Source organism: Dendrobates tinctorius, unplaced genomic scaffold (assembly GCF_039654945.1).
Source record: "Dendrobates tinctorius isolate UK_male_01 unplaced genomic scaffold, ASM3965494v1 ptg000186l, whole genome shotgun sequence".
Lineage (NCBI taxonomy): Eukaryota > Metazoa > Chordata > Amphibia > Anura > Dendrobatidae > Dendrobates > Dendrobates tinctorius.
In genome coordinates this window covers 79,360-106,134 of record NW_027361853.1, presented here as the reverse complement: position 1 = coordinate 106,134, position 26,775 = coordinate 79,360, and the positions used below count along the sequence as shown (strand labels likewise).

At 41.9% G+C, this 26,775-nt stretch overlaps 1 protein-coding gene across 4 annotated transcripts in view; it reads left to right on the top strand.

Annotated features, from left to right (window-relative positions):
* RASGRP1 (RAS guanyl releasing protein 1) overlaps positions 1-26,775 on the top strand; it is a 65,627-nt gene that overhangs the window by 26,454 nt on the left and 12,398 nt on the right. For 3 of the 4 annotated variants that reach the window (XM_073552143.1, XM_073552141.1, XM_073552144.1), the window contains 11 exons: positions 7,008-7,117; positions 12,900-12,958; positions 13,067-13,198; positions 14,942-15,095; positions 16,023-16,196; positions 16,277-16,393; positions 16,593-16,868; positions 18,825-18,905; positions 23,260-23,364; positions 23,453-23,562; positions 26,293-26,437. In XM_073552143.1, the coding sequence (XP_073408244.1) occupies positions 7,008-7,117; positions 12,900-12,958; positions 13,067-13,198; positions 14,942-15,095; positions 16,023-16,196; positions 16,277-16,393; positions 16,593-16,868; positions 18,825-18,905; positions 23,260-23,364; positions 23,453-23,562; positions 26,293-26,437 (1,463 nt within the window). The remainder of the gene's footprint in view (positions 1-7,007; positions 7,118-12,899; positions 12,959-13,066; positions 13,199-14,941; positions 15,096-16,022; positions 16,197-16,276; positions 16,394-16,592; positions 16,869-18,824; positions 18,906-23,259; positions 23,365-23,452; positions 23,563-26,292; positions 26,438-26,775) is intronic. The other variant, XM_073552142.1, reaches the window with a different exon arrangement.

Below are 26,775 nucleotides of genomic sequence, written 5' to 3'. Positions count from 1 at the left end.
ATATGTTGTGTATGTTTTTCATCAGCCCAGGAGTGCTGAATTGCACTAGGGGGGAATGTGGCGCCCCCAGGAGCATGGTCGCCACAGTGGCATTGCCTTCCTCCAGGGAGGGTGATGTCAGGCTTGGAAGCAATGAAGTGTCTCTCTAGCTGTTAACCATGTCATGCAATATGGTTCCCACTCCAGGCCAGCAGAGGGCGCTCTGAACCAATACTAAGGGGAAGAGTTTCTCTCTGGGGGCCAGGAGGGGAAATTAGTTAGTTAGTGTGAGGAGGGCAACGAGTGTAGACGTGTGGAGAGAAGCTGGAGGTTGAGCTGAGGATAGAGAGCTCCCTCCCAGTGATAGCGCATGATCTGGAGCCTGGTCTCCACCGTTGTATGGATACTGAAGGTCCTGCAACAGAAACCAGAGGAATAGGAAACTGTAAATGCTCTATTCCCACCTAAGACTCGGAGGCACAACAGCGACGGGTGAGCCAAGAGAAATAGAGGGCTACAGCTGTCTGCCATACGAGGTAGATCCAAAAGGGAAGAAGGAGGAACTTCAGTGTAACACAGTACTGCATGTACCTCAACTAAGCGCTAGGAAGGAGACTACACAACCTATCTGCATAGAGAGATTCCTGAGTTGCTTCCAGGCTAGCCTGCTCCTGTGCCATCTGTAATCGGGACCCTGGACTGCATTTGCCAAGTAAAGGTAAAGAAACTGCACCCTGTTGTGTCCTTGCCTTCTTCCTACAACGTCTTCAGCACTGCTACATCCTTGTGCCATACACTGCACCCTCGTCCCCAATACCTTTCTACACTGCCCTGGGACCAACAGCCCTGCCTGTGGTGGGCTACAACATCACAGGTGGTTATACAGAGCTCAGTACTAGAGAACGGCTAGATCTGCTGCAGCAAAAACAGGGATTTTATCAAAATGATAACAAGCAGCTCAGTAAGTGACATATCGCTTGAAATAATGTCTCTGCCCCTACATTAAGCTGCACTCAGATGGGGTAGCAAAAACCTGGTGACAGATTCCCTTAATGCATGTGACTTCTACTGTACATTTACATGCCTCTGCTTTCCATTTGAAATCATACGGAAGTTTTCTGGACATCTATTGGAGGCCATATATATGGCAATATAGCAATGCTGCAATGGGAGGATAGCAGCACACAGAGGTCGTACAGTCTCCGTGCTCATGGGCCATGGCTCAATGGCTCAAATCCAAATGAAAGTAACCCGTGACATCTAGTTGTCAGAAACATCCTTTACTCAGTAACTCATAAACTATTTGCTGCATTACTACTACATTCCCATCAATAATCCCATGCTCTTACTTGCCTTTTGCTGTGCATGTGCCCTACAACTTATGTCAGATGTGCCCGGTAGTATGGGCAGAATAGTAGTCCCTGCACACTAACAACACATACACTGATATATACTGTACATATATACTGAATTTATCCTAAACATTAACAAGGATGGGAGGGAGAGGATGGTAAGGCAGGGTAGGAAGCATAGCTAGATGAGGTTGGCCTTGGTCTAAGAGGTGACAATACATAAAGGAAAGCTCTTGTTAAGTTTGATAACACATTCTGATCATAGTGTGATCCAGTTTTCTCGGATGAGAAGATGGGGAAAAAAATGTCTCCATTCTGTCAGTCGGTGAAATTTCGCAGCAACTAATTCTATAAAATGTATTTTGCTGGCATGATTTTTATAGGAGCTAACACCCCTATATGCCGTAACTGTTTAAGGGGTTTATTTTGCATTTTGGCGGTGACTGACTCTCTTTAAAATGCTAGAAAAATAATCAGAATTGAGAGTCCTCAGTGGTTGATACCTTTTAATGGCTAACTGAAAAGACGGTAACACATTGCAAGCTTTTGAGACTACTCAGGTCTCTTCTTCAGGCTAGACTAATACAAAATCTGAAGAGTCACGAATCATTCAGAAACTTTATTCCCATCACTCAATCCCTTTTGCATGGGCGCCCAGGGCCACGGACCGGGTCACCGCTGCTGTGACCTGAGTAGTCTCGAAAGTCTGCAATGTGTTACCATCTTTTCAGTTAGCCATTAAAAGGTATCAACCACTGAGGACTCTCAATCCTGAATATTTTTCTATCTACTGGCTAACACGGTACAAAGATATACATCTTTCCTGTTTTAAAATGCTAGAAAAGGAAGCAATTAGAAACTTGGGACTTGCAGGGTGGAGCCTCCTACCGCTGAGCAATAACGGCCATCATTATGGGCAAATTGCCACAAGTAAGGTAAGAAGCCAGGATGAGGTTATTGAATTTGACCTTAGGTAAAGTTGTTAGAATTGCTGGAGAAAGGAAACCAAGATGATAGTTTTAGACATGGAGGCTGATTTTGAAACTTCCAACTTTTACCTATGGAACGTTTTTGCCGTAAGAATAATCCGCCTGGTGACCACGGAGAATTTAGGTGGCAGCATAGATAAGCTTGGATGAAGACCATGCTGAACGACGGTATACATCATTGTAAATACAGAAAAACTAGAAGGGTCTCATCACAGGACAAGACCACCACATGTGGAAGTAGATCCCTTTCAAACCGCATTGCCACCAACAAAGGGCTTTACCTATTGTCACCAATTTTGCTCGACTTGGATTCCAGCAGAGGAAGAGTTTTGGAGAAAATTTCCAATGCTTCACCCCAAAAGAGACTATTTTTGGTCCAGGAAAGAGCAATTATCCATTCATCTCGAAAATATTTTGCCGTTATGGTCTTTTTCATGAAAGGTGCATTCACACTATATGGGTGCTCCTAGGAACACTACTTGGGTAGGTTTACACCACCGTTTTCTCTCAAAAAAGGTCCCATTATTCTGATAAGGCCCTAATTAGAGTTTGATCAGAGTGGCGTCAGTTTTTCTCTAAAGTGGTAAGAAAAAAAAGTTCCTCCACCTTCTCCCTTCTAGTCTTGCCCATCCAAATGCGGTCCAATGTTTTTACAGACCAATTGACTTACATTGCTGATGTTGATCAAAATCGGACGTGTCTTTGACTTTTTTCTTACACCACTTGGTCCGAGGAAAAAATTGTACATGTGCACAGACCCATATAATAAAATAGATATAAGTGGTGTCTGTGAAAACCGCGGACAGCACTCATCCAAGAAAATCTGTGGTGTGCACGAGCCCTTTGCATGATAATCCTAAACAGGTTGACAATCACCTGATGAATAAGTAGATGTTAGTTGGGTGAAATGATATTTTGTACTGCAGAGTATCTCAGCAGCACATTGTCCTGTGTAAACAGCCGAGAACTATGGCGGCCTATATGCGCTTAGTGATCTATTACTGATCGATCTGCTTGCATCTGAGGATCAGTCTGACTCTGTAAACAGTTTATGGGACTGCTGGTCCCAAATGATAACCTAAAACTATGTGGGGTGTAGATACTAGAAAAACAGGGAGTCTGGAGGATTTCACCCAGCTATGGGAGTCTTATAGCCAGGCAATGCTTCCTGGGAATAAGGCAACATAAATTGTCTCACCTCCAGAAGAAAGAAAGCCACATGTTGGAGCATATATATGGGGGAGGACACAGCATTGTCTTGGCACAATGACTCTTTTTTGTCTGTGTCCACCAGGACATATAAAGTATATTTGTACCTATATATGCGTATATACATATACAGAGCTAACTATATATACACAGCATGTGCCATAAACCTCAGTTGCGATAGCTAGCTGCTTTTTTCACTGTCCTTGAGCGCCGCGTTTTAGCGGAGGGGCTCTGTGTGGTACCTGGAGAGCAGGAATCAGCTGGAGCCCCCCAGGGACTGATTCTGTGCTGGGAAATGTGGGAGGAACATTAACAAAAGAACGTCTATTGTTTGTCACTCTGGTGGGAAAATGGAGGAAAATTGCAATCACATTAGCATTAATACAACAAGTTTCCCTGAATGGAAACACCGCATGAAATCTCCAGCTAACCTGCAAGAACAGAAGAAGTGAAATGGAGAAACGGCCTCCTTAATTTAGATTTATTTTCCGTGACGCGATGTTCAGAGTAAATGACAGATTATGTGCTAAAGTGGCATCCTATGTTCTTGGAGTGATGCTAGAAAACAACTTGTATAACAGCCCTGAGTATCTGTACAATCGGGATGGGAGTGATAATGTGCACTGTGCTCACGTCCCTCGTTTTAACCTCTGCACGGCACACAGAAAAGAAACCATCCACTTCAGGGTGTACGGCATGGTCATGTAATGTGTGAGATGTGTGCACCTTCCCCCTTCTCTAATCTCATCTTGAAAATGCCTCTGAAAACCACTTCTTGTAAATTGTAATAAGTGAAGGCTCGAGAGGAAGCGCAAAGCCGACTGTGAGACAAAAAGAGATCAGAGACTTTCCTGTTTAGTATGTGAGCAGAGGACATAAAAGGAACCAGCAACTGGGACATATCTCTTAAAGGAAATCTCGCACCAAGTTTTTGTTAGCCCATCTAAGAGCAATATAATGTAGGGGCAGAGACCCTGATATCAGCGATGTGTCACTTACTGGGCTGCTTGCTGTAGTTTTGATAAAATAATTGTTTTGTCTGTGAAAGAAGCGGGCGGCACCGCTGTTACCGTGCTTGGATCCGTGAGTCTCAGCAGGCGGTCAGCTCACATCCAGGATTCCCGGGTGCTTGACCTCATAGCAGATCAATGTTATTTTCCAAGAAGAAAAAAGGTCACACTCTGCTGGCTAGTTGTGACTGTTTATTGACACATAATTACATGTCACGTTGGGGATGTGAAGATAAGAGTGTCAAATGGCTGACAACGGCCGTTTCGCGCTACTCGAGCGCTTCCACGGTTTTGTCTGCTGAAGATTTGCCAGTTCTCTGACTGCTGAGTTCTGTATAACCCCGCCCACACCACTGATTGGTAGGTTTGTGTACAATGTGCATAGGCAGTAAGCTGCCAATCAGTGGTGGGGACGGGGTTATACAGAGCTCATGAGTATAGAGGTTTATTAGTCCTCTAGTGATAATCTCCTGCTGTTAAAAAGTGACTATCAAAACTACAGCAAGCAGCCCAGTAAATGACACATTGCTGGAATTAGGGTCTCTATCTACATTATGTTCTGCTCTCAGGTTAGATGCAAAAACCTGGTGACAGATTCCCTTTAAGGTGTTCTTACTCATTAGAACAAAGTCAGCTAATTTCTGAATGACTAGCCAATTGTATATTTTGGCCTTTTGAGGCATCTGCAATATTGTCATAAATTTCAGTGGCCAGCACCTGAGGTGTTTAGAAGTGGCTCCCTTTCTTCTCCTCATTGAATATGCATGCTTAGATGAACAGAGTGTGCGTGTGTATGGAGAGTTGGAAGAATTAGCTGTCTGCTGAACAAGAGTTATGCCAATAATTATTAAGGGTATAGGCACATTTAAGGGTTGTCCAGGCTTGGGGTTCAAGGCTGAAATCACTTTATGTGACTGCAGACTTGTGAATCCTTATAGTGTGCACACTGCTCACTGTCAGGATTCTCCGATACCTGGAGTCGGTGTTCATGTCACCTTAAATATGTGATTTGCATACTTCTGGTCACATTATGACTAGAAGTATGTGGCCTCAATGCACTTGTATTGAGTGAAGTCACACAAGTCTAGTTGGCATGTGACCGCATGTATGCAAATCACATCCTTGCGGTCGGACACCTGCCCACTCTGGGCACTGATGAATCCTGGCAGTGTGCAGTGTGTATGCGGTAAGGATTCACAAGTCTGCAGTCACATAGATTAACTGGGGACCTGAACCCCAAGCTTGGATAACACCTTTAATATTTGAGCTTGATCCCTTTGTCATGGAGGCCTAATGAAAGCTGTGACCACAAAATATTCTCCTAAAATACCAATTGAGGGACTAGAAAAGTGCCTAGTATACCATAGCTGGCAGTAAGAACAGGCTATATTGAGCTCATTTAATTATATACAATGTACGTTTTTTTTTTTCTTTGCATAACCCTATACTAGCTGTACGTACTAGCCAGCCCCCCATACAAGAAGTTGACATCATTCAGTAGACCCCCATTGATATTCCCAGAGTGCCTACTAAACAGTACAAATATGAGCCAAAAATGAAGGGGTTTGAAGGGGTAATTCACTATTAGATAAACCTTGCTTAATCACTTCAAGGCCCTATGTAAAATAAAAGCAATCGATACTCATCGATTGGCGCTGCGATTCTTGGCTGATCACGTGACATTGTTGTGTCATGTCACCACTCCTTTTGCTGTTCGGCTGCAGTGGTCATGTGCCTAGCCGAGAATAGCGGAGTTGACATCTCTGGAACGGCGCCGCTGTAGGAGTTATGTAAACATTGTTTTTAATTTCATATAGCAGTTAATAGATATAGCTCCTTTGTAGACCTATAGGTTTCCATGGTAACAGACTACAAACATACTGTGTAGTCTGATGCTGCAGCCATACTGCTGTGTGCCCTCTACTTCTTGCTAAAGTAGATTAACAAGAAGCATTTCAAACAAGTGATCATTTTTATATAATGCCAGAACTTTTGGCAGCATTTATGACCCATCTTCCTTTTTACGTCATGATGACACCAGTATTTACCAGCAGCAGCATCGGCGTCGTCATATTGATACCAGTATTTACTAGCAGCAGCATGGACGTAGTTGTATCCTGTTGTGCGCTGTGTGTTGTTCTAAGGCCTGTTTCACACTTCCGTTTTTGTGTCCGCCAAACGGATCCGTTTCCGTTTTTTTGACGGAAACTGATGCAAACGGATCCGTTTTTAAAAAAACGGATCCGTTTTTTTGACGGATCCGCGGTAACCACTAATGGAAGTCTATGGGACAAAAAAACGGATCCTGAAAAAAAAATGGCGGATCCGTTTTTTTACGGAAACCAACGGATTTTGACGGATTTGAAAAAACGGAAGTGTGAAACAGGCCAAGCAGGAAAGCAGAGTTCCTGTTTCTTTACTAGATTGGATTCAGCCAGTGTAATCTTTACGACCTTTATCTTTTTCAGATTCTGATGGGAATGTTTGCCAGGGCAGCGAACTGGTGCAGATCATGCTGACGATGCATGGCTTCCTAATCCCCTCCGCAGACCTGCTCAACAAGCTCAGGACACTATATCCTTTACTGCGTAGTGCAGATATGACGCCGTCGTGTTCCTTAGGCATCGCGCCGTCATGTTCTTTAGGCATCGTGCTGTCGTGTTCCTTTGGCATTAGACACAGTTGTATATCCTATTTTTTTATCTATTAACAACTTAGGACTCGAAAATGTTTTCAACGAAAAAAACTCCATAACTTTAAAATGCTTCGGTGGCATTTTTTTTACATACATTTTTTAAGTGCCAGAGAACCCTATGGGAGAAAAAGTCAGAAAAAAATACCATAATCAAATAGTGCTGTAATCTCCCAAAAAAACCCAACACAAAACAATATCTTGTGGATATTCCAATGTTTTTCCTTAGGCAGTGTTCAAATGCTGCATTTTTTTGCTGCTATTTGGAGAAAAAAGAACAGCAAAAACAGCATCGGTCATGCATCGTGTGAACACTGCCTTATTCTTAAAAGTAACCTCGAGACGCAGCTTTTACAACTTAAAAATAGAGAAAAATGCTTTGTAAGGATATGTACACACGTGCACCATTTCTGCATATCTTGACAGTAAAAACGCAGCATCAAAAACACACGTTTTTTGCCATGTTTTAGGTGGCTATTTCTCCCCTCTCAATAGTATGTATGGGTGAAATCTGCAAATCTGCAGCAAAAAAAGCTGAATGATTTGAAATACTGCAGATTTAAATCTGCACCAAATCTGCAAGCCATAAATAAGCAATGTGTGCACAAAGCCTAAACTGCTGCAAAATGGTGTGGGGGATGCCAGCCTGCACTTGGTGTTAACCCCTTCTCACACCATGACATACAGTACAGTAACTATACAATATCGTCATATGTTATATAGCTGGCATCTGCCTCTAGCATCAACGACCAGAGGTATCTCCAATCACTGATGTATAACCACTTAGATGCTGCTGTCAATCACAGGGGTACCAGTGGGTAGCCATGGCTGCTGGGGGGGCGACAGAAAATCCACATTGCTGCCATGTTGGTGCGTTGTTGTTTTTTTGTTTTTTTTTGTTCAAAGGTCTTAAAGTGTAACGGGAATCTGCTTTTTGCTACTTCTTCTGGAAACAGCACAATGTGGGTGCAGAGACCCTGATTCCAGAGCTTGGTGTCATTTTTTATAAAAATCCCTGTTTTATCTGCTACAGATCTAGCAGTTCTCTGAGTGCTGAGTTCTGTATAACTTCGCCCCCACCACTGATTGGCTGCTTTCTGCCTATACACTGCGAACATAGAGTGCTGCCAATCAGTGGTAGGGGCGGGGTTACACAGAGCTCATGAATATGGAGGAATACATGGAAGCAGGATTACTGGTCTAGTGATAATCGGTGATTTTATCAAAACTACAGCAAGCAGCCCAGTAAGTGACATATCGCTGGAATCAGGGTCTCTGCCCCTACATTATGCTGCTCTCAGACTATGGGAAAAAAACCTGGTGACAAATTTCCCATTAAACCACCGACCTTTTTCTAGTTAAAAGACAAAGATGTGGTGTTTTATAATTAGACTGACATTTTTTTGGTCAGCCAGCTCCATTGATTGAAAAATAAAAAGTTACAGGTCTTAAGAAACGGAGACACAAGGATTTTTTTTAACAAAGTTCTGATATTTCTTCTAAACATTAAAGTAGTGAAAAAAAGAGAAAAATCCTATAGAAGTTTAGTATCGCCATAATCGTGCTGCCCCGAAGAATCATGCTGTTGGGTCATTTTAATGTACGAAGATGAATGCTGTAAAAAGAAAACCCCAAAACAATGGCATAATTGTATTTTTTTTCTTCTGCAGCGTGGATTTTTTCCTGTCTTTCAATACATTATATGGCAAAGTCATTAAAAACTACAATGTTTTTAACTATTAGGGGAGAGACACACTGGCGAATTTTTCGTCCGAGAATCGGATTGTAAAACTTGCCCTGGCCGGCACCTCTCCTGACCGAACTTGACAGCTGCATAGTAATCCATCACGCTGTCATGCTTAGGTCAGGAGAGGTGACGGCCAGGGCACGTTTTACGATCGGATTCTCGGACCAAAAAAATTCGCCAGTGTGTCTCTGCCCTTACTGTAGTATTATTATTATGCATTTATATAGCGCCATTTATTCCATGGCGCTCTACATGTGAAAAGGGGAAATATAGACAAGTATAATAAACATGTGTAAGACAAGGGACACACAAGTACATAAGGAGAGGGGACCCTGCCTGCGAGGGCTCACAGTCTACAGGGATGGGTGAGGATACAGTAGGAGATGGTAGAGCAGGTCGTGCGGTGGTTCAGTAGACCGAGGATCATTGCAGGCTGTAGGCTTGTCGGAACTGGTGGGTCTTCAGGTTCTTCTTGAAGGTTTCCGTTGATGGTGAGAGTCTGATGTGTTGCGGCAGGGAGTTCCAGAGTATGGGGGAAGCACGGGAGAAGTCTTGTAAGCGGTTGTGGGAAGAATAGATAAGGGGGAGTAGAGAAGGAGATCTTGAGATGATCGAAGGTTGCGTTGGGTAGGTACCTAGAGACCATGTCACAGATGTATGGAGGAGACAGGTTGTGGATGACTTTGTATGTCATGGTTAGGGTTTTGAATTGTAGCCTCTGGGTAATAGGAAGCCAGTGAAGGGCCTGGCATAGGGGGGAGGCTGGGGAATAGCGGGGAGAAAGGTGGATTAGTCGGGCAGCAGAGTGTAGGATGGACTGGAGCGGAGCCAGATGCTAGAGGGGAGGCCAGAGTAGGAGGTTGCAGTAGTCGAGGCGGGAGATGATAAGAGCATGCACTAGTGTTTTTGTGGTTTCGTGGTTGAGGAATGAGCGGATCCGGGAAATATTTTTGAGTTTGAGGGGGCAGGAGGAGGCGAGGGCTTGGATATGTGGTTTGAAAGAGAGCGCAGAGTCGAGGATCACCCCTAGGCACCGAGCGTGCGGGACTGGGGAAAGAGAGCAGCAGTTGACATTGATAGATAGGTCTGGTGGAGGGGTAGAGTGAGATGGGGGAAAGATGATGAATTCTGTTTTGTCCATGTTCAGTTTGAGAAAGCGAGCAGAGAAGAAGGCTGAGATAGCAGACAGACATTGTGGGATTTCAGTCAGTAAGGAGGCGAGGTCAGGTCCAGATAGGTAGATCTGCGTGTCATCAGCATAGAGGTGATACTGCAAACCGTGGGATTCTATGAGCTGTCCCAAGCCGAAGGTATAGCTGGAGAATAGTAGGGGTCCGAGGACAGAGCCTTGGGGAACACCGACAGACAGGGGGCGAGGTGAGGAGGCGGTGTGTGAGAGGGAGACACTAAATGTTCGGTCTGTTAGGTATGATGAGATCCAGGATAGGGCCAGGTCTGTGATGCCAAGAGATGAAAGAGTCTGTAGCAGGAGGGAATGGGGTACGGTGTCGAAGGCAGAGGACAGGTCCAGGAGGAGGACTGTAAGTCGTTACTAGTAAGTCGTTAGTGACTTTAGTTAGGGCAGTTTCAGCTGAGTGATATGGTCGGAAGCCAGATTGTAACCGGTCAAAGAGGGAACAGGAGGAGAGGTGGGAGGACAGTTCAAGATATACATGCTGTTCCAGTAGATTTGAGGCATAACGGAGAAGAGATATTGGGCGATAGTTAGACACAGAGGATTGGTCAAGGGAGTGCTTTTTGAGGATGGGTGTGATTGAGGCATGTTTGAAGGATGAGGGAAAGACACCATTTGTAAGTGAAAGGTTGAAAAGGTGTGTTAGAGATGGGATGAGGACTGTGGCCAAGTTAGGGATGAAGTGAGACGGGAGTGGGTCGAGGGCACAAGTGGTGAGGTGTGGTCTTGACAGAAGGGTGGAGAGCTGATCTTCTGTCATGGTGGAGAAGCTGGCTTTTGCAGAACAGGGCTGAGCGGCTAAGAGGGGCATTGGGGGCTGCGGGTCAAAGTTTTGTCTGATCGTGTCGATCTTCTGCTTAAAGAAGGAGGCAAAGTCTTCAGCAGAAATGAGAGGAGGGGGAGGAGGTGTTGTGGGACGGAGGAGAGAATTGAAAGTGTTGAAGAGCTGTTTAGGGTTGTGAGACAGGGAGGATATGAGAGATGCGAAGTAAGTTTGTTTTGCGGCAGAGAGCGTGGACTTAAAGCTGACAAGGGACTGCTTGTATGCGTTGAAGTGCTCAGTAGAATGGGTTCTCTTCCATCTCCGCTCAGTGGCCCTGGAAACCCGTCTCAGTTCTTTGGTCAGGCTTGTCAGCCAGGGCTGCCTGTTGATTGTTCGAGTTTTGCTCTGCTTGAGGGGGGCAGCCGAATCTAGTGTTGCTGTTATTGTGGTGTTATAAAAAGTGGCAGCAGCATCTGTGTCATGAAAGGAAGCTATGTCTGTAAGGCTATGTGCACACGTAGTTTTTTGGGTGTGCAGATTTTGTAGAGGAAACCGCAGGTAAATCCGCAGGACAAAAGTCCTGCTGTTTATCTGCGGTTTTGCCTGCGGTTTTGCCCTGCGGTTTTACACCTTATAATGGATGAGGTGTAAAACTGCAGCGTTTCTGCACCAAACAATTGACATGCTGCGGATTGTAAACCGCAGGAAAACCGCGCGGAAAAAAACGCACCATGAGCACAGCTTTTTTTATTTCCATAGGAAATAAAGGTACTGTACAACGCAGCAGAATCCGCACCGTGTGCACATACCCTTAGAGGGAGAAGGGACTCAGAGAGTGATTGTAAATTGAGGTGTTTGAGATTCCTGCGAGGGTGAGCGAGCGGGGGTTGCGCTGTAGGAGAGGAGAGGGAAGAGAATGTCAGTAGGTTGTTGTATAAGATTGGTTGTTAACCTATAAATGATATTGAAAAATGTAAAATGCCTAATTATTTTTTCTTTTCCTGTAAAATTTGAAAAATTTCAATAAACATTACAATAAAAAAAACCCAAAGCTCTCATATGGGCATGTCAATGTAAAAAGGAAAAAAAAAGTTATTGCTCTTGTAAGAAAGGGAGGAGAAAATAAAAGTGCCATAATAATAATAATCTTTATTTTTATATAGCGCTCACATATTCCGCAGCGCTTCACAGACATTATCGGCATTGTCCCCGATGGGGCTCACAATCTAAATTCCCTATCAGTATGTCTTTGGAATGTGGGAGGAAACCGGAGAACCCAGAGGAAACCCATGCAAACACGGGGAGAACATACAAACTCCTTGCAGATGTTGTCCTTGGTGGGATAATGAAAAAATAAAAATGACCCCCATCTTAAAGGGGTTAAAGCTTGGAAACAGTACTGGTAACTTATATATGTCTGTATGGCAGCCGATATCTGCTGCACATTTTTGCTGATCTGAATTTAGAAACATCTGATGATACGGGTTGGGTTTAGCAGAACTCCAAGTATAATGGCTGCAAAATGAGAGATAAAAGGTTGCTTGGTTACGTCCATCTGCGCAGGAGTTTTTGAGACTGATTTATCAGATGTGAATGGATTCTTTTTTTTACCTTGCTTTGTCTCAGACACCTTTTGATTGTGTCAGTAATGAGCAGACGCATAAGGAGCTGAGCATGTGTGTTGGTATTGACAGGCGTGTGCTCATGGGGCTGCGGATAATGAGAGTACTAGTGGGGAGGCATAACCTGGCAACAGAGATTACGTCCATTGCTTGTTTATTGTATAACCTACATAAGCCTGGAAAATAGAAAACCTTCTGTAGTCCATACGTTGGGCGACACAATGACGCCCTCTACAACTAGTCTCCATTGAATTGCATGCATCATTATTCTTATCTAATCCCCTCTTACCGCCTCCTTTTCTCAATATTTTTTATTACCTTATCTGAAATTCCTAACATATGAGACGGCTCTGGAGAAGCGGTCATTGATGTTCTGCCTCAAAATCTGCTACTTTGTAAGGTGAGATGACTCTCCAAAGGTTGCGATGGTCACCACTTCTTCACGTCTCGGACAACCAAGATTTCCAACCATGCAGTGTTACTAAACCCCAACAATTTTTCATGCCAGGTACTGGATTACAGAACTTTGGACCATGTTTAAAATGGACTCGCGTCTAACTCAGACCATGGAAGAATTCCAGGAGATGGTGCAAGCGCAAGGAGAAGAGTCACACTGGCATCTTCTGGACACTGCTCAAATGTCAGTCGCTAGTTTGTCTATCTATTAATCTGCTATGGTTCTAGGACGTTTGTGAGCTTATCATAAAAGTTGACCTAAAACTACCTCAGATTTTCACACAAGTCCTAGAAAGTAAATAAAGAAAACCAAATAAAAAAATGAGTCACAAATATTAGACTTTATTTTTTAAATGAGGAAATGATTCAATATCACATGTCTGAGGGTGGCAAAAGTATATGAACCTTTGCTTTTAGTATCCGGCGTGAAACCTTGTGCAGTAATAGCAACATCTAAACATTTCTGATAATTATTGATTTGTCCTGCCCATCGGCTTGAAGGAATTTTAGCCCAATCCTCCCTATAAAACAGCTCCAGCTCTGTTATGTTGTTAGGTTCTCTCTCCCATGAACTGCAATTTTCAGGCCTTTCAACAACATTTCTACCGGATTATGGTGAGGACTTTGACTTGGCCATCCCTAAAGTTTAACTTTATTCTTCTTGCGCATTCTTGTGTAGAACCACTCCTTTCCTGCTTTGGATCACTCTTTTGCTGCACAAAACACATTGTCTTGAGATTCATCCCTAGGACAGATATCCTGACATTTTCCTTTAAAATTTGCTGATAAAATTCAGAATTCACTGTTCCATCAGTGATGGCAGCCATCTTAGCCCAGATATGGCAAAACAGGCCCAATCCATGATATAACCACCACCATGTTTCACAGATGGTATGAAGTTTTAAAGCTGTAATGTAAAGGTTTTCTTTCTGCAAACTTAATGTTTCTTATTTAAACTAAAATGCTCTCTTTTATTCTAATCAATCCACAAAACATTGTACCAATAGACTTCTGAATTGTCCAGGTGACCTTTAGCTAATAGTAGATGGCAGAATGATCTTTTTGGAAAGCAGGGTCTTTCTCGCTGCAATCTGATCACACCATTGTTGTTCAGTGTTCGTCTGATGGTGGACTCCTGAACATTAACATTAGCTAATACAAGAGAGGCCTTAAGATGCTTAGAGGTTACCCTGTGTTGCTTTGTGCCCACAGGATCTTTCTCGTTGCAATCTGATCACACCATTGTTGTTCAGTGTTCGTCTGATGGTGGACTCCTGAACATTAACATGAGCTAATACACGAGAGGCCTTAAGATGCTTAGAGGTTACCCTGTGTTGCTTTGTGCCCTCAGGGACTATTAGAGGAAGCACTCTTGGAGTGATCTTTATTGATTGACCACTCCTGGGGAGGGTAATAATGGTCTTGAACTTACACTATTTGTGCACAATCTGTCTGACTGTGGATTGGTGAAGTCTAATCTCTTTAGTGATGTTTTGTAACCTTTTCTGTCCGTGCCTTGATTCATTTCCACTAATATGTGTTGTTAAAATCAGACTTCTGTTATTTAAACAGTCAACCACTCAAAGATAATTGGTAACCCTATTGATTAATAACACCAGATTATAATTCCAACTTCAAATTTTGACGTAATCCTAAAAGTGTATACTTTTGCCACTCGCAGACATGTGGTACTGAATCATTTTTCTGAATAAAAAAAATGACAAAGTTTACTATTTTGTCCTATTTGTTTGATTTAGTTTTCTTTGAGAATAATGTGAAAATCTGTTGTAGTTTTAGGTCAGATTAATGCAAAAATATGGAAAATTCGGAAAGGTTTATAAACTTGCAAGAACCACCGTATCTATAGATCATCTATCTCATTTCTATCTGTCTATTATTTTATAATTTCCCATCTCTATTATTCTAGTAGCTCTCGAGAATGGTCAAGAAAACTGACACAAAGGATAAAACCTAACTGTAGCAAGAAAAGGAAAGTCTCCCTTCTGTTTGACCACTTGGAGCCACAAGAACTAGCAGAACACTTGACATATCTAGAATTCAAATCATTCCGTCGAATTTCTGTGAGTAAACAAAAATATGGCAACGATATGGGGATTTGTCTCCGGCCTATTACAGATGTAGAGAATCTTTTAAAGCAATGTTCTGTTAATCTACAGGCACGTTTGACTATGTATCCTATGTTTCTTTTTTTAAATGTCACCCCTGTGTTTAAAGAAGTCATATGTGGTGTAAAATGTTGGTCTTTGGAAAGAGTGTTCCAAGAAAGATTGTCCATCTGGTATCATTAAATGTGTTTGGCAACATCTGAAAAATGATTGTTCACCAGACAATCATTAAACCATACATCAAGTGCGTGTAGCCATGTACCCATGAGAGATTATACAGTGGTGGGGCATAGCCTCTAAATAGCGCCAGAAGTTAGTGGCTTTGGAGCTCGGTCTTATAAGTGATCGGAGCTGCAAAACTAATCATAGTCAACGGAAAACAGTAGTGCTGGTTCTTCTACTAGTTTTGGAACATTGGTTATTAACAATATCCAAAAATGTGTAGACAATTGTGTAAGTGACTACATAGGTGGAAACTGCACAAATCCAATTACTTTAGTCTTAACACTTTTCAATACTACTCTTCTTTAACGCCTTTTGAATCATTAGAGATGATACCGGTAGAGCTGAGTCATGATCTTCTAGCTGCACATTCCTGTAATTCAGTATCTTCATGGTCTTAGATCAATACTGGACCTAACTAAGCTGAAGCATAGGTTAGAACGATATACAGTAATGAAATTTATGAGACCGATCATCTTTTATGAGAAATAACTTTTCATTACTCAGGCCTTCAATATCTGAAGGTTTTGTGAATACTTTCGTAGTTTCTGAACCTTTGATATCTCATATGCTCCAGTCATTTTGAATGCTAAATATGATGAGTAGAACAGTGAACGTTGGTTCTTTGTAAGAATACTGATATGTAGGGTTCTTTTTTAGTTTTCAGACTATCAGAACTACATTGTGAATGGTTGCGTGAAGGATAATCCCACCATGGAACGGTCAATAGCTCTCTGCAATGGTATTTCTCAGTGGGTTCAACTCATGGTCTTGAGCCGACCAACTCCACAGTTACGAGCTGAAGTCCTCACCAAATTTATTCATGTGGCTCAGGTAAGCAGTCATTTATGTCCACGTATCCAGGTGTATACAGCTCAGGACACCATTATCATTTACTTTCATTGTCCTTACAGAAACTTCAGCAGTTGCAGAACTTTAACACATTGATGGCAGTCATTGGAGGTCTTTGTCACAGTTCCATATCTCGGCTTAAAGATACTAGTTCTCATGTTTCTCATGATGTGCATAAGGTGTGTACTAACTAAAACAAGAATACGTACAGAAAATGGACTATCTTGTCATATTCTCAGTCTAATTGAAAAGATTGAGAGTCATTATAACTGAATAACTGAAAACTCTTAGGGATGCAAAGACAAATATGAAGCTAATTGGCGATCCTTGGCCCATCACGTAATATGCATGCATTAAAAAATATGCATTTTTTTGTAGGTCCTTAATGAAATGACAGAGCTCCTGTCCTCTTGTAGGAATTATGATAATTACCGCAGAGTATACAACGAGTGCAGCAATTTCAAGATTCCCATTCTTGGGGTGCACCTGAAAGATCTGATTTCTCTCTACGAGGCCATGCCTGACTTTCTGGATGAGAAGCAAATCAACGTGCCAAAGTTACATTCCATGTACAACCACATCAATGAGCTCATCCAGTTACAAAACATAGCGCCCCCTCTGGATGCCAATATGGATCTCGTACATCTGCTGACAGTAAGTAAAGTCTACCTAAACTACCATATTCCTCAATTTTCCACCACTCTTTTAATCTCCTGTTTTAAGCGTCAAGTGTATCAGCTTACAAAAACATGGCTGTTCTCATGCAGAAACAGGGCCAGCCTTGCTTAGCTGCATTCATTTACACTGGGTTAAGCTGCAATTCCCGACCCAGTCGATGGATAAGAGTGATTCTAGCAGTAAAACAAAGCAACCATTTTTTTGTAATCTCATAAAAAAAACCCTTAACTCCTATATACGTATAGTCATTGTCAAAAGTTTAAAGCGTCACACAAGTTTTGGTTTTCACAAAGTTTGCTGCTTCAGTGTTTTCAAATATTTTGGTTGGATGTTTCTATGGTCACTGGAGTACAGCTATCAGCATTTCTTAAGTTTTTACACTTTCATTGACAAATACATCAACTTTATGCACAGACTCAATATTTCCAGTGTTATTGGTTTTTCTTTTCAAGTCTTCTGTTCTTCGTCCTGGCAGCTTGATATCGGCTTCTGGGCCAAATCCTGACTGATGGCCGTCCATTCTTGAATAATCAGATTTGGAGAGTTTCCTTGCTATGGATCAAAAACTGAGCCACTTAATTATCACTCTTGCATTGTGACATGGTCTCCAACATGCTGGAAAAAGTATTGTTCATCACCAAATTGCTCCTTGATCTTCGAAGATGTTTAGATCTCATTGTTTAGTCAGGACAGCGTTCTTAAGCAAAATTGTGAGTGAGCACTCTTAATGGTTGCAAAGCCCCCACACGTCAATGATCTCAGGAGGCTTTACTGTAGACAGGACTCATGACTGATGGTAGTGCTCTCCTTTTCTTCTCTGGACAATCATACTTCCAGATGTCCTAAACAGTCTAAAAGGGAATTCTTCATAGAATATAACTTTACCCCAGTCCTCTGCAATCCAATCCCCATACTTCCTGCTTGATAATTTTCTCTAATTCAGATTGCTTTGAACATCTGGAAAAATTATTTTGTGGAGAAGAAAAGATGAGAGATATCATGAGTCTTATGTCATACCAACAGTAAAGCATCATGAGACCATTCATATGTGGGCTTGCATTTTGTCCAGGGGAGTGGAATCACTCACAATTTGCCTATCACTGCCATGAATAAAGAATAGCATGATCCTCGAAGAGCAAAGTCTCCCAACCATCCAGGAGCAACTTGGTGATTTGATGACCAACAGTTAGTCTTTGGCCCAAAAGCTGATGTCCAGCTACCAGGGCGAATACCAAAATCTGTGTCCATCTCAAAACTTTTTGTCAGGACTATAATTCTACCTTACAGTTAGTAGAGTGCTCAGAGAAGTTCTTCAGTCGTATAATTTTGAATAGAACAGTTGTCAACATGGGTGACTACCAATCCATTCAGATGGGAAACATGGGACTTTCATTATTGTGAAAGGTGAGGGTCCCATTGATGAGACACATCACCTGCCCTAAGCAATGATTATGGGTAAACCCTATAATCCTTGTCACATGGTCTTCTACATCCATTCCAGTCTGTGAGCAGTCATAACTCCCGAAGCCAGTATAGACCTTAAATAGCCAAACTTCCATCAGCCATGCTATCGATCATGTAGCCATAACTCCAGTAGCCAAAACTCCTCCTCAATAGCCATAACTCTAGCAGCTGTGATATCTGTTACATAGCCAAGTAACACGTCAATGGTAACCAGCTATGCTGCCCATTAACGACACCAGTAATCAGGTGATCCTTGCACCATTGTCTGTGAAGGGAACATTATGAAATATCTATGTAGACTTCCGCAATTACGTAACCATACTGCATTTTTGGCCTAGGCAAACAGATACTTGCTTTGTGTGATGTCGAAAATTGGATTTAGGGTTTAATTTGTTGTCCTAGTTAACACCAATATATTAATTTGCACTGTTTTTTTAAATAAATGTAATTCATTATTCTGTATTTTAGCTTTCCCTGGACTTGTATTACACAGAAGATGAAATGTATGAGTTGTCTTATGCGAGGGAACCAAGGAATCATCGGGCTCCAGTAAGTGAGGAATATTAAGAATGTGCTAAGAGTTTGTGTTGCTAAGTATTAGAAAACTAAAAGTACATTTACACCTAAAAACCAACAGCACTAAGCGACTGCTGATCAGGAAATGGTTTGCTGATTGGGAGTCATTTAATTGTTGTATACGCAAGCAGACCACACCTCCAAAGTGCATATAACGATCAGTAATGGGTCATTTAGTGAGCATAAGCTTGGCAGCACATGTCCTATTTACACAGGATGATGAGCTGCCGAGAACAATAATTTTTTTCGTGCAGCACGAAAGATAGTTTCACCCGACGAACTAATGTTTTGCTCATTTATCGGGTAATCATACACGTAAGATTATCGTGCAACGAGCATTTGATAGTCCCTCAGTTTAAATGCCCCTCTGCAAACAAGTTGGTAAGAAGCACACATGGCCGGACACGGAAGCAAGGAGAGGCAACAGGCCCCTGAAGTGAAAGGCGGGAAGGATAATAGACTCACAATGATGGAGCAGTATACATGTGACATCGGCAGACACACATTCTGACGGGTAACTCTATACTTGACCTGTTTGGCAGAAACTACTAGAATTTTGCATCGGCTAAAGTCCTTTGTTGAGATAAGACTGAGCCTGTGATTACATAAATATTCTCTCTATTGAGGTCAGCTAGAATGTAGGCTGGAAAGTTGTCAGAGCATACATTACAGCTCTCACTTGTATAACACTCATTATTTGCATAAGCAGATGCCACAGATGAAATGTGATTCACATGATGATATCATAACCTACATACTCATGGGCGACCGGAGGTGTAAATATATAGTCTAGAGCACCGTAATAAGATAAAATGCAGTAGGGGAATCGCGTATAATAAGCGGAATTTAAAGAGTTAATTTTTGTTTCATAGCTCAGTAGTACACGTGAAAATAAGCAACTGTGTAATATATGTTATCAATGAGATTTGCTTCTTTCTCTGCCAAATTGATCAGTCATTATCAAAACTCTAAGTTTTGGGGTAAAATTTGTAGTCAGTGAAGACAGAATGTTACATTACTGAGATGGGAGATGGCAGTTGGTACTGATAATGTTCTATGCAGATAGGAGGAGAGGAGCCAAAGGCAGAGCTATTTTGATAATGACTGATCAATTTTGGCAAAGAAAGAAGCAGATGTCTCTGATAAAAAATATTACAAAGTTGTTTATTTTACTATTGATTTATAACATAAAAATTAAAACGACGGTTACGCTTTAGTAACCGTTACGTCTACATTGAGATAATTTCTACCTTTGCAGCCATTTTATCAAGTATATTACAAAATTGTCATACAACTAATTCACTATTCTACTATTTATTTTTTGAAACCATGGGAACAGGTGTGTAATGCCCTTATTTCAGTAGAAGTGCTGCGAACACAAAAGTTTAGGTATGAACACATTGTTTTTTTCTTGCTCATGAGAAGGTACAAATCTTAATGGTTATGTGTCACGCTGGTGTGTGTGGACCCACTGTGCCATGGGGCGGGCTTACCCTGGTGGGGCATGACTAAGGGGCTACCTGGAGTTCTCTAAAGCCCCTGATGGTGTAGTTAGGCTTGAGCTACAAGTAGCCACCAGGTACCACTCCTGGACAGTCTACCATATGGTGGCAACTGACCCCAAGGGTCAGGGACGCAGACAAAGACTCAGAGTCTTCGACAGGACTGCACACTGGTGCAAGTTCAGACAGTGCAGTTTAGGTAACATGATCAGGTTACTTGCAGAACAATTGAAGGGATTGGATTAGATAAAGGCTTTCTGGGGCCTAAAAACTAGGAAGCAAGTACAAACTGACAATGTACTAAAGTTGCTCAGGCACCTTCCAACAGGTGAAGGTGCCTTAAGTACTAAGTGCCTTCCAGCAATTGGCTAGGGACACATTAGGTGTGTGTGCTGTCTCTTTAAGAGTCAGGGAGCCCATGCTTGCATATCTTCAGAGCTCCATACTCTTGACTTGGCCCTTTTTCACTGTCTTGTGCTTAACATGGTCTTCTTTTGGAGCAGTCTCAATTTCCCCACATCAGAGGACCCGGCCCCTCATGGGCGGTGTACACATAACATGACTCCTCTTCTGTTAGAACCCACTTGTTTTTATAGTCTACAACAACTCCCTAAACAAAAGGTTTAAAGAGTATAATACTATCTCCTCAGACTTTGACATCTCGGCTCTAACCGTTGAAAATATTATGTTAGTTTGTTACACATGTAACAGTTAAGAATTACATTTATTGAGAATTTCACAAGAAAAACAATGGTGTGCTTGGTTTTAACATAACTTTCTTCTTTCATTAGTTATTTACAAGTTTATGACCACTTATAAAATGTGTTCAAAGTGCTGCCCATTGTGTTGGATTGTCAATGCAACCCTCTTCTCCCACTCTTAACACACTGATTGAAACACTGCAGAAGAAATACTAGTCTAAGGGGGTAAGATTCCTTGTAGGAATGCTCGGACCTGACACCTATAATGTGTTGGTGCACCATCTTGCTGGAAAAACTCAGGGAACGTGCCATCTTCAGTGCATAAAGAGGGCAACACACTCTCATGTAGCAATTTCAGATATCCAGTGGCATTGAGGTTTCCATTGATGAAGAATGGCCCCACTATCTTTGAACCCCATATACCACACCCTACCTATAATTATGGGTGTCAGGTCCGAGCATTCCTACATGAACACTTTCCTGGAAAGTGGATTGGTCATCGTGGGCCAGTTGAATGGACACGAAGGTCTCCCGATCTGACCTTCTTAGACTTTTATCTTTGGGGTCATCTGAAGGCAATTGTCTATGCTGTGAAGATACGAGATGTGCAGCATCTGAAACAATGGATACTGGAAGCCTGTGCTAGCATTTCTTCTGTGGTGTTGCTGTCAGTGTGTCAAGAGAGGGAGAAGAGGGTTACATTGACAATCCAACACAATGGGCAGCACTTTGAACACATTTTATAAGTGGTCATAAACTTGTAAATAACTCATGAAAGAATAAAGTTACATTAAAACCAAGCACACCATTGCTTTTCTTGTGAAATTATCAATAAGTTTGATGTGTCACATAATCCTCTTCCCATTGAAAAAAATAAAGTTGGATCCAAAATGGCCGACTTCAAAATGGCCACCATGGTCACCATCCATCTTGAAAAGTTTCCCCCCTCCCATATACTAATGTGCCACAAACAGAAAGTTGATATCACCAACCATTCCCATTTTATTTAGGTGTATCCATATAAATGGCCCACCCTGTACATACGAAAACTTCATGTACGGTGGCGGGTCAACTTTTAGTGACGTGTTTTAGACATACTACCATATGACAATATTCTAATCATACAGGTGATACATAGACTCTTGTCTGAAGATGATATATATTTTTTTAATAATCAAGGCTGCCTGTAATGTTCACAGCTATAGATACATTTCCTGAATTTTACAGACACAACACAATCCCATATGTACCTGGAAATGATTCTGCAAATCCTGAAAATGAAATGAAGCTTGGTGTAAATGATGGTATAAATAGCTGCAGTTTTTTCACACCTTGGCTTCTCACAAATACAGATATAATATGTGATAAAACTGGAGGTGGATCTAGATGGCGAGAATGATAACATTAGCTATCAACTCAATGTTGAGAACAATGATCCATACATAGGAGACAGGGCGGGCCGCACGTCTGTTCTTCCTATTCTTGCTCATCTGTATTCATTGACTCATTTCCCAGGGTGACCCGTTAAAAAATGACTGATCGGCTACAATCAGTGGTCGTTTAATACCCTAGAACTAACTGACCGCATTTTCATTCATGCAGAACTGTTCTGTGCGCAAAGAATATAACTGTTCTTGGCAGCACACAGGACCATGTGCTGCCGAGAATGTAACATAGTAACATAGTTTTGAAGGCTGAAGGAAGACCTTATATCCATCTAGTTCAGCCTATATTTAGTGCAGCTGTTCTGCATTGTTGATCCTGGGGAAGGCAAAAAAAACCCACAGAGTAGAAGCCAATTTTCTCCATAGGGAAAAAAATTCCTTCCCCTAAGCTGGGTCAACCATCTACCTATAATATTCTGTCATTCGTAACCTTCTATACTGTTACTCACAAGAAAAGCATCCATTCCTTTCTTAAATTCATTCAGCTTAAAATTCATTTCATCCAACGAACGATCGTTTCCTCTCAGGTGATTTGCATCCTGTTAACTGGCCAATTATTCCTGGGAATGCTCGTTCCCGATATTCGGCGGTGTAAATGCTTCCGTACTGTTATAATCAGCTATGGCAACATAATAATTAGACTTTCTAAAGAAATGTAACCTAATCTATCTATACACAGCCCGTCACCCCCTCCAAACCCCCTGTTGTCGCAGATTGGGCATCCGGCGTCTCCCCTAAACCAGACCCGAAAACAATCAGCAAGCATGTGCAGAGGATGGTAGATGTAAGTACACTTTCCTGATGGTAACATTTACCATATAATGCTGGTAAATCTTTTTGGTTTTATATAACAAAGTTTTCTTTTATCTTAGTCCGTATTTAAAAATTATGATCTGGACCAAGATGATTATATATCCCAAGAGGAATTTGAGAAGATTGCTGCCAGCTTCCCTTTTTCATTTTGCATCATGGATAAGGACAGGTAAAATCAAATGTTACCAGGTGTCTAATTATTCCAAAAATATTGAAAAAGTGCTGTCCTGTGAAAAAAAAAAAAAAAGAATTAAAGTGGTCAGTTGTTCTGGAAAAAATTGTCACTCTTTCCATGGTCTCTTTGTACTATGGCTCTTTTCCAACACCATACACAGCCTGTAGGCAAAAGTGGCACTAAAAACTGATCTATTTGTTATCTAATCCTCGGCTACTCCTTTTAAGCTCAGTTCACATATTCTGAAATATCGTGGCAATTTTTTCTTTTGCGGCGCTTGCATAAAAAAATGCATCATGGCTGCAATGTGTGAATGCAGCCTAATGCTGGAATTACAGAGGGGGCTTTATATTGTTTAACAAGCAGTCACTGGATTTTGTAGGGAGACAGCAAAATGAAGATTTGATTTTACAGACCATTAAAGGAAACCTGTCTCCAAAAAAAAACGCTCTTAACCTACAGATATGGGGTTCATCTGCAGGTTAATCAAGTTTTTAGCCGGCCCAGCACCTGCAATTAGCCGAACATAGCTGTGAGAAAATGAACTATATTTCCTCCCTTGGCGTTCCGGTTTTAGTCACCGCGTGGGTTCAGTCACCCCTCTGAGAATATACAGTTCTGGCCAAAAGTATTGACACCCCTGCAATTCTGTCAGATAATACTCAGTTTCTTCCTGAAAATGATTGCAATCACAAATTCTTTGGTATTATTATCTTCATTTAATTTGTCTTAAATGAAAAAACACAAAAGAGAATGAAGCAAAAAGCAAAACATTGATCATTTCACACAAAACGGGCCAGACAAAAGTATTGGCACCCTCAGCCTAATACTTGGTTGCACAACCTTTAGCCAAAATAACTGCGACCAACCGCTTCCGGTAACCATCAATGAGTTTCTTACAATGCTCTGCTGGAATTTTAGACCATTCTTCTTTGGCAAACTGCTCCAGGTCCCTGATATTTGAAGGGTGCCTTCTCCAAACTTCCATTTTTAGATCTCTCCACAGGTGTTCTATGGCATTCAGGTCTGGACTCATTGCTGGCCTCCTTAGAAATCTCCAGTGCTTTCTCTCAAACCATTTTCTAGTGCTTTTTGAAGTGTGTTTTGGCTCATTGTCCTGCTGGAAGACCCATGACCTCTGAGGGAGACCTGAGGGAGACCCAGCTTTCTCACACTGGGCCCTACATTATGCTGCAAAATTTGTTGGTAGTCTTGAGACTTCATAATGCCATGCACACGGTCAAGCAGTCCAGTGCCAGAGGCAGCAAAGCAACCCCAAAACATCAGGGAACCTCCGCCATGTTTGACTGTAGGGACCGTATTTTTTTCTTTGCATGCCTCTTTTTTTCTCCTGTAAACTCTATGTTGATGCCTTTGCCCAAAAAGCTCTACTTTTGTCTCATCTGACCAGAGAACATTCTTCCAAAACGTTTTAGGCTTTTTCAGGTAAGTTTTGGCAAACTCCAGCCTGGCTTTTTTATGTCTCGGGGTAAGAAGTGGGGTCTTCCTGGGTCTCCTACCATACAGTCCCTTTTCATTCAGACGCCGACGGCTAGTACGGGTTGACACTGTTGTACCCTCGGACTGCAGGGCAGCTTGAACTTGTTTGGATGCTAGTCGAGGTTCTTTATCCAACATCCACACAATCTTGCATTGAAATCTCTTGTCAATTTTTCTTTTCCGTCCACATCTAGGGAGGTTAGCCACAGTGCCATGGGCTTTAAACTTCTTGATGACACTGCGCACGGTAGACACAAGAACATTCAGGTCTTTGGAGATGGACTTGTAGCCTTGAGATTGCTCATGCTTCCTCACAATTTGGTTTCTCAAGTCCTCAGACAGTTCTTTGGTCTTCTTTCTTTTCTCCATGCTCAATGTGGTACACACAAGGACACAGGACAGAGGTTGAGTCAACTTTAATCCATGTCAACTGGCTGCAAGTGTGATTTAGTTATTGCCAACACCTGTTAGGTGCCACAGGTAAGTTGCAGGTGCTGTTAAATACACAAATTAGAGAAGCATCACATGATTTTTCGAACAGTGCCAATACTTTTGTCCACCCTCTTTTTTATGTTTGGTGTGGAATTATATCCAATTTGGCTTTAGGACAATTCTTTTTGTGTTTTTTCATTTAAGACAAATTAAATGAAGATAATAACAAAGAATTTGTGTCTGCAATCATTTTCAGGAAGAAACTGAGTATTATCTGACAGAATTGCAGGGGTGTCAATACTTTTGGCCACAACTATAGCGTGGCATCTGTGGGTGATCTGTGATTTTTCACGGACTGAGCAGTTTGCGGAAAATCGCTGAGAAATGTCTGATTTTGATCCGAGCGTCCAGTCAAAATCGTCAACGCAGTTCTATGGGTTCATGAAAATAATTGGACCGCACTCAGATGACTGAGTGTAGTACAATTTTCATGGACTGTCAGAAAGGAGAATGTGGAGAAACGTTTTTTTTCTTCTCCACCTACGAGAAAAACTGATGGCACTCAGGTCAAACACTGATAAAAAAAAATCCATCTGTTTTGCTCGTATGTGAGAAAATCGGCGTCTGAATGTGGCCCAATAATTTTCCTTCCTCTCGGATCTAGTTTGGTTTCCAGCTCAGCAAACTGGATATGTGATTCCAGCCTAAAGCAATTACCATAATGGAAGCAAAAGATGTCAACTGGACCTATCATTCATTCACCAGTCAATGGCTGTCTTCTGATCTTTACAGGGAAGGTCAGATTAGCAGACAAGAAATCACAGCATATTTCATGCGAGCCAGCTCCATATGTTCCAAACTTGGCTTGGGTTTCCTACACAACTTCCAGGAGACCACCTACCTCCGTCCAACGTTTTGTGACAACTGTGCTGGATTTGTAAGTATTTTTATCTTTACCCACCAATCTGCATGTACAAAGAGCGTTCTAAAATCTGACGGCATTTTGTTTTACTCCATAAAAAGTACAATTTCCCATTTTATGGGTTTCTTGACAGCTGCTTCACCATCCTAGGTGTAACTAAATAATGTGTGACCTTGTAAAATCTAATTGGCAATAGGTAGCTACTGTATGTAGAAGAAACTACGATGATAGCAATCATTGAAGACTAGAGATGAGCAAACCTGAACTTAAAACTTCGGGATTTGTACCGAACGGTTAGTGTCTGGGGCTGAACACCGAACAGGGGAAGGAGAGAGAGAGAGAATTTTCCAGGT